Here is an 8038-nt window from a genome sequence, read left to right as displayed (position 1 = left end):
TTGTCCTGGGATATAAACATTGAGTTGTTGTTACCTGTTTTTGCTTTGTCATTACAGGGTATTGTCATGTCATTGTAGGGTAGCCTAGTGGTTAGAGCATTGGACTCGTAACCGAAAGTTTGCAAGTTCAAATCCCCCAGCTGACAACATACAAATCTGTCGTTCTGCCCCTGAACAGGCAGTTAAGGCCGTAGGCCATCATTGAAAATAAGAATTTGATTTTAACTGACTTGCCTAGTTAAATAAAGGTAATAAATTATGGGGTATTGTGATGTCATTTGCTGAGGAAATATTTTTATTTCATCCATTTTAGAACAAGGCTGTAACGTAACAAAATGTGGAAAAAGTCAAGGGGTCTGAATACTTTCCAAATGCACTGTATTTCATGATAGAGAGGTGCCCTTTGTGAGCATACGGATGTTAAACTACAGCCTGTTAAAACACACAACTGGCCTGTGACCCAAACAACCTATTCCCTTTATTGTGCACTTCTTTTCACCAGAGCCCATTGGACTCCGGTCAAAAGTAAGTCACTATAGGGAATAGGGAGCCATTTGGGACCAATGCACTAGGAGGCCTTGATGAAGATAGCCAGGTTAGTAAGACAGAAAGTCAGAAAGACACAATACAGTTCATTTACAACGGGTCATTATCAACAATAACAGAGCTTCAACCACCCAAAACTTTATTTGTACAGGGAGGAGGTAATGACGGCAACCGTGAGAACACATGGAACCTATAGAATGTGATGTCATCATGGCATGGAACACTCCCTCCCTCTGTGTGAACAGCCAACCTACAGCATCCTACAGGCCCACCGCTCAACAAGAAAGAGCGCTATCAGAATGTACACAAAGAACCAAGCTCAAGAAAATAAAAAGATTAACACATTTTTAAAAGGGAACAAGTCTTTGTTTTAACTGTGAATATTCAGTCTACAATATTTTAGAAATAATAATATACAAGTTGAGAATATTACACTTCTTCAGTTTTCCCACTCTAGTTATTGCACTGGTGTTTCAGATATGAAGATGTCTCTTGGTGGTTGAAGTTCTAGGCCAAAACACAGGACAGAGGCAGCAGCCTGGCCGGGGTCTAACCTGGCCTGGCCGGGGTTTAACCTGGCCTGGGGTCTAACCTGGCCTGGCCGGGGTTTAACCTGGCCTGGGTTTAACCAGGCAGGGTTAGACACCGGGCTTAATAACCCTGGCCCGGGTCTAAACCTGGCCCGGCAGGGGTCTAAATCCAGATCCTTCATGCAACACCACATGGAACCCATAAATGTGATTCCCAAACGGCACTATCCCCAATATAGAGCAGTACTTCTGACTAGAGTCCTATGGGTAGTGCACTATATAGAGATAGGCTGGTGAAGACGGAGCCATAATGCCGTCTGTTCACTTCCTGGTCATATGGTAGCAGAACCAACAGGTTGTCATAGTGACAGGGTTAGGATCCTACTCCCAGAGTAGGAGTGATGATCTAGGATCAGTTGGCCCTTTTAGGTCATAATGAATAAGATTATATGGACAGACCCCGCCCCCACTGACGGACTGATCCTAGACCCCCACTGACGGACTGATCCTAGACCCCCACTGACGGACTGATCCTAGACCCCCACTGACGGACTGATCCTAGACCCCCACTGACGGACTGATCCTAGACCCCCACTGACGGACTGATCCTAGACCCCCACGGACGGACTGTTCCTAGACCCCCACTGACGGACTGTTCCTAGACCCCCACGGACGGACTGATCCTAGACCCCCACTGACCGACTGATCCTAGACCCCCACTGACGGACTGATCCTAGATCCACACTGACGGACTGATCCTAGATCCCCACTGATACTGTGATATGCTTTGTGTACACAGGCCAGGTCATGATGAAACACTGTCAGAGGGCAGAAATAGAAACAGGCCAGATCAATGCTTCATGTGATGGGCTAGAGTTAGACTACATACTAGCATCAGTTAACAGATACCTACATCCCTTCTCAACAACGGTTCAACACAGTTCATAATCAATAATCAGTACTATTGGTCCGATGTCATGAATATGATGCAATACAAGTCCAAATAAACTGATAGAATTCCCAACGGAATCCAAGTCCGTCACATCTTGTTCTCCCCATTAAAGCCTGTACAACATTCTACAGTTTTAACTTAAAAACTAATTCAGCAAGCTTTGACACACTGACAGTCTGTGAGCCGTTCCAGAGTATTGATAAATGCAGTTAAGTCTTTCAGGTGGGGACAGTCCCTTTTGGGGTAAGACAGGTAGGGGAGAGTGGGGTCTGTTAGCCAACAGGGGACAGTTGCATCTCTTTCTCACATCTCTTCCTACAGAGTCTATGAGGACATCACCTTCCTTCCTTCCTTCCTTCCTGTCAGTCTCTCTGTCTGTCTGTCCAAACACCAGCATGTCAGTTGGATAAAAGTCAGTGATGTCTTAAGAATGAAAACATGAACAACGTAAGTGGTCTGACTAGGAGAAAGGCCTGCAGAACTGACACGGTGTTATATACTGTCTGCCTGGAGCACCGTTGACCCCTGACCTCCAGCTCTCCAGGTTAGACCACACTCTCCCGGTTAGCAGACACCAACACGGCCCTGCGGCAGATAGGACAGGTGGAGTTCTCAGACAGCCAGCGGTCGATACAGTGAACATGGTACTCATGAGAACAGGGCAACTTCCTCAACTTGTTCCCCTCAGCATACTCTGTGATACACACACTGCAGGTCTTCAGAGCATCACTCTCCCCAAAGTTCCTGGTGGAGAGGTTGTCGATCTGCTCCTTGGTGAGTCCTCTGGGCTGTTCCTCATCCTCATCATTCAGGAGGAAGAAGTGAGCAAGGCGGAGGAAGGGTAGTGACCCTGGTTCCTCCAGACTGATGGGGGCACGGGGCCGAGCTCGCCCCTCCCTGGGGGTGCCCCCCACCCCTAAACCTATCCCTGGGGACAGACCTAGACCCATCCCGTCCTCCCCCTCCCTCTCCTCTGTCCTTGCCTCCCCGGCTCCTCCAATACTATGCCCGCTCACTGAGACAGGAGGCTCCGCCCCCTCCGCCATGCCGGCTACGCCCCCGTCAGGAGTATTGAGCGCCTCGGCCAGGTCGGCAGCGCCAGTGGGGTTACCACCTCCACGGTTTGAGTCCGAGGAGTCAGAGTCTGAGTCCATGAAGTAGCTGAGCTCTCCGAAGCCGGTCATGATCTGTCGTATCATGGTCTGCAGAGCCATGGAGGTGGCCTCTCCCAACCCTGCATCACTGATCCTCCTGATGGGGATCCTGATGGTGCTGACGTACGTCCTCACACCCGCACGCTCGGACCGGGAGAAGGTCCTGCGGAACCCCCCCCTCTCACTCTCGTACAGGAAGGTGTTGTTGGAGTTCTGGGAGCGTGAGCGGGTTCTGTTAGCAATGCTGTCCCTCTGGCGGTACTCACCTGGACGAACACGACGCACCTGCAGGTCCAGCATGATGGTGGGGGGACGTCGTCCTGCTGCTCCCTCCCCGCCCGTGGCCTCTCCCTCCTGGGGTGGGGTGGTACCGGGCTCTGGGGCGTTCCCAGAACCTGTGTCAAACCCTGTTCCGGCTGACTGGGTCTCGTACTCTGCGGTGCTCTGCCGGGACAGAACATGCTGTCGAGTCCGTGAGCTTCCCTCTGCGGGTGCCTGGGTGGCGGGGGTGTGTGAGGTGGCTGAGGTGGGGACGTGGCGGGGGAGTCGGTCCAGGGTGAGGGGGGAACGACTTCGTGTGGTGCGAGCCCTGGTCCGGCGCTGCTCAGGGCTACGGCTGCGGGCTCGTCTCTGGCCCCGTCGCGGAGGCTCCTCAGGGGGCGGGCTAGGAGGGGCAGGGGTTGCTGGAGGGGCCTGCACCAGGGGACTGGCTGGTCTGGAGACAGGAGGGGTGGTGGTGACAGGGCTGGGCAGCTGTGGGACTACCTCTACTACTAACTCTGGGACCATCTCTGCTTCTACTTCAGCCTCTGGCTCAGCTTCTACTTCAGCCTCTGGCTCAGCTTCTACTTCAGCCTCTGGCTCAGCTTCTACTTCAGCCTCTGGCTCAGCTTCTACTTCAGCCTCTGGCTCAGCTTCTACTTCAGCCTCTGGCTCAGCTTCTACTTCAGCCTCTGGCTCAGCTTCTACTTCAGCCTCTGGCTCAGCTTCTACTTCAGCCTCTGGCTCAGCTTCTACTTCAGCCTCTGGCTCAGCTTCTACTTCAGCCTCTGGCTCAGCTTCTACTTCAGCCTCTGGCTCAGCTTCTACTTCAGCCTCTGGCTCAGCTTCTACTTCAGCCTCTGGCTCAGCTTCTACTTCAGCCTCTGGCTCCATCTCCGCTTCTGGTTCCACTATGACAGCCATCTCCTCCACAACTGGTTCCTCCAGCACCTCTCCTGTCTCCATGGGCACCTCCGTCCCCGCCTCCGCCTCAGGCTGGACCTCCACCCCATTGCCAGGTGCTCTAGTTGGGGCCTCCTCCTGCGCCTCAGCCTCCCCCTCCGCGCGGGCCTGCTGCTCAGCCAGGTTACGGTTAACGTTGATCTCCAGACTGAACCGGAAGTCTCCGCTGTTTGGGTTGGTCCGGCTCACCGCCCGCCATGACTGGTTGCCTCGGTGACCACTGCGGGTGGTGTTGCCTGTCCGCCTGACGGTGTTCAGCCAATCCAAGAGGGTGTCGCCATTAGACGGGTCCTCTGGACCTTCTGCCAGTTCTAATGGAAGACAGAACATATCAACATTCTAATGGAAGACAGAACATATCAACATTCGAATGGAAGACAGAACATATCAACATTCTAATGGAAGACTGACCATATCAACATTCCAATGGAAGACAGAACATATCAACATTCTAATGGTTTGCAGTGACGGTCATAATGTCACCATTAAGGACTCCATCTTTAAAAGTTGATGAACTTTTAATTTCCGCTTGAAAGACATAATGAAAAGTACAGAGGAGCCTTACCTCCTGTAGCTTCTCCAGTCTCACTGGTGTTGATGATAGGCTGCTGCTGCTCTGGTCCATCCTTAATCTGCTGCAGCCGACTCAACAACTCCTCTGCTGTGATCTCACCTAGGAGGGATGAAACTACAACTCAGTAAACCGACACTGGCTCTAACTGCCTTCATTTACTACTGGAAATACCCAAGTATTTGCCCATAAAGCTGTAGTTTGTCTCCTGGTTACACAGCAACAGGACAGTACTGAGAACCACCAGACTTACCAGGACAGGCCCTGTCCTCTCACTGCTCTCCCCAGGAAAGGTGTTCCACTAGCGGATGCTCCAAACATACTGCCCACCCCACTGACCTGGATGTGGCATGATAAGAAAAACTCAAACCTGAGACAACAACCTTCGATAGCCAATCTAAAAAACTGACCGAAAATGTAATTCAACCCAGTCTGCAGTAGAGAAATAAAGCCCTAAATCAAAAAGAACGCAAAGACATTAACTTTTTAAATGAGATAGAAAACTCATGTCTACAATGCTCTGTTAACCCTCATATGTATTTCAGTTACCTGGGGTTCACAGCAGGTTGTTGTCTAATGAGGTGTGTTAGTGGTTTATAACAGGTGAATTAAAGGAGAGTCAGTTACCTGGGGTTCACAGCAGGTTGTTGTCTAATGAGGTGTGTTAGTGGTTTATAACAGGTGAATTAAAGGAGAGTCAGTTACCTGGGGTTCACAGCAGGTTGTTGTCTAATGAGGTGTGTTAGTGGTTTATAACAGGTTAATTAAAGGAGAGTCAGTTACCTGGGGTTCACAGCAGGTTGTTGTCTAATGAGGTGTGTTAGTGGTTTATAACAGGTGAATTAAAGGAGAGTCAGTTACCTGGGGTTCACAGCAGGTTGTTGTCTAATGAGGTGTGTTAGTGGTTTATAACAGGTGAATTAAAGGAGAGTCAGTTACCTGGGGTTCACAGCAGGTTGTTGTCTAATGAGGTGTGTTAGTGGTTTATAACAGGTGAATTAAAGGAGAGTCAGTTACCTGGGGTTCACAGCAGGTTTTTGTCTAATGAGGTGTGTTAGTGGTTTATAACAGGTGAATTAAAGGAGAGTCAGTTACCTGGGGTACCCAGCAGGTTGTTGTCTCTCATCAGCCGGTAGTCTGCCTCACTCAGGTTGTTGACAAACTGGTAGAAGGCCTCCTCCCGGTCTAGCCGGTCCCGTTGCCGCCTGCGCTGGGCCTCTGGTTGGTCACTGGCGCCCGGCTCGGAACTGTCGGAGCCCTCCATCGGGTGTCGAAGGGAGAGAAGCTGGAGATAAACGCTGTCTATCGCTGAGTCACCACGATCCAGCTGCTAGGGATAATCAATCAAATGTGATCAATCAAAATGTATTTTTACATCAGCAGTTGTCAAAATGTGCTTTTACAGTCAAAATGTGCTTTTACAGTAGCCTGGCCTAGAACCCAATGAGCAAGCCAGGTAGAGTCAGGAAAAAGTCCCTAGAAGGAAGAAACCTCGAGAGGAAGCAGGCTGAGAGAAGTAGGCCATCGCCATCCTCTTCTGGCTGTACCAGGTCGACAATAGAAATGCCTAGCTGCATCTTCGACACACTGACACATTCAGCAGGTGGGGAAGACCACAGACAGGTGATCTGATTTATGACATGCAGCACATTAATAAAACACACATATTTTGATGTTATTGACCAGGACTAAATGACATCAACAAATAGCAGAAAGCAGGTTAACTAGCCAGCTTATTAGCTACTAAGTTAGCTAGCGTTCAATAAACTAGTTATTAATAAGGACGTTTCCGATATCAAGGAAAATCTTTCCTGGCTTGGTGGGCATCGTTTACTCTGATGCAACAATGTCTCCTCCTTTAAAAAAGCATTATCCTAACGGAGTTCCGTGTTTTGATAATAATAATAATAATAATAATCAGCAGCAGCAGCTAACCAGTCAGACCAAAGTCGACAAAAACAAAATGGAATCTGGGGAGCTAACCATTAGCATGCTAGCTAACACCCTTAGCATCTGGCTGGAAATGGCATCTGAAAGATGGAGAAAACAGCTCGTGTTAACTCAGCTAGCTAACGATATACTAACAACATTATTATTTTATGATTTCAAGTTGTCAAGACTAAATGTAGCTATCTAGTTAAGACATTCGTCTGGCCAACATACCATTTAATAACATTGGCTAACAGGCTAAGGAGAAAACGTTTAAACTTGCAGTCATCAGCTCTTCGGATGCCTTTTGTGTAAAATGTTAAATATAGACATCCACTTACACACAAAATTATATGATTAAGTTGTTCTTCTATACACGATACGTTATTAGCGACTTTACGTTGTTTTTGCTGTTCATAACTGGCTAGCCAACTATTAAGTAAATGAATGAATACCTGGAAACAATGTTAACTACCTACCTGACATATTGTCACCAACACGAAACGAAGCCAGTAAATCAACGCTCATCTAACCTACCCACCTATCTATCTAGGTAATGAAGCTAGTCAGTTAGCTAGGTGACGAACCTAGTCAGTTAGCTAGGTACCGAAGCTAGTCAGTTAGCTAGGTGACGAAGCTAGTCAGTTAGCTAGGGTATGAAGCTAGTCAGCTAGCTAGGTGTTGAAGCTAGCCAGTTAGCTAGGTGATGAAGATATTCAGTTAGCTAGGTGATGAAGATAGTCAGTTAGCTAGGTGATGAAGATAGTCAGTTAGCTAGGTGATGAAGATAGTCAGTTAGCTAGGTGATGAAGATAGTCAGTTAGCTAGGTGATGAAGCTAGTCAGTTAGCCAACACCTTCCCGAAGTTAAGACTTTTAGCTGCTTGCTAAAGCGCCAGCTAGCTAACAGGTTAGCACAATTTAACAGCCCACTTTATATCTAGTTAACAACATTTAAATATGTCATACATTCACAGTACCTGTCTTGTATTTGTGTCGTTATTCGTTATCTTGGACTTTGGTCGTTTTATTCTAACAAATCCGCTTGAATAGTTGGGTACGGTCTTAGGATTCCATTTTCTCCATCATTGTACAGAGATCTTCCGGAAACTGGGGGAGCATGAAACGGAAGT

General features: G+C 48.5%; 1 protein-coding gene across 4 annotated transcripts; it reads right to left on the bottom strand.

The window, feature by feature from the left end:
- Nucleotides 1-364: 364 nt before the first annotated feature.
- Nucleotides 365-8038, bottom strand: LOC110504466 (E3 ubiquitin-protein ligase RLIM). 4 transcript variants are annotated; one of them, XM_036970179.1, is made up of 5 exons: nucleotides 7886-8038; nucleotides 6073-6307; nucleotides 4972-5079; nucleotides 4062-4717; nucleotides 365-3989 (listed from the first exon to the last, which is right to left on the bottom strand). In XM_036970179.1, the coding sequence occupies exons 2-5, from the start codon at nucleotides 6239-6241 to the stop codon at nucleotides 2574-2576; spliced, it is 2349 nt and encodes a 782-aa protein (XP_036826074.1). In that variant the 5' UTR covers nucleotides 6242-6307; nucleotides 7886-8038; the 3' UTR covers nucleotides 365-2573. The 4 variants fall into 4 exon arrangements, with proteins under 4 accessions (XP_036826074.1, XP_021438896.2, XP_021438897.2 ...); XM_021583221.2 differs by having other exon boundaries at nucleotides 365-4717; XM_021583222.2 differs by having other exon boundaries at nucleotides 365-4717; nucleotides 6073-6304; nucleotides 7886-8037.

Source organism: Oncorhynchus mykiss, chromosome 31 (genome assembly GCF_013265735.2).
Source record: "Oncorhynchus mykiss isolate Arlee chromosome 31, USDA_OmykA_1.1, whole genome shotgun sequence".
NCBI lineage: Eukaryota > Metazoa > Chordata > Actinopteri > Salmoniformes > Salmonidae > Oncorhynchus > Oncorhynchus mykiss.
The sequence above is the reverse complement of the archived record's forward strand: the minus strand, read 5'-3'. Positions and strand labels throughout refer to the sequence as shown.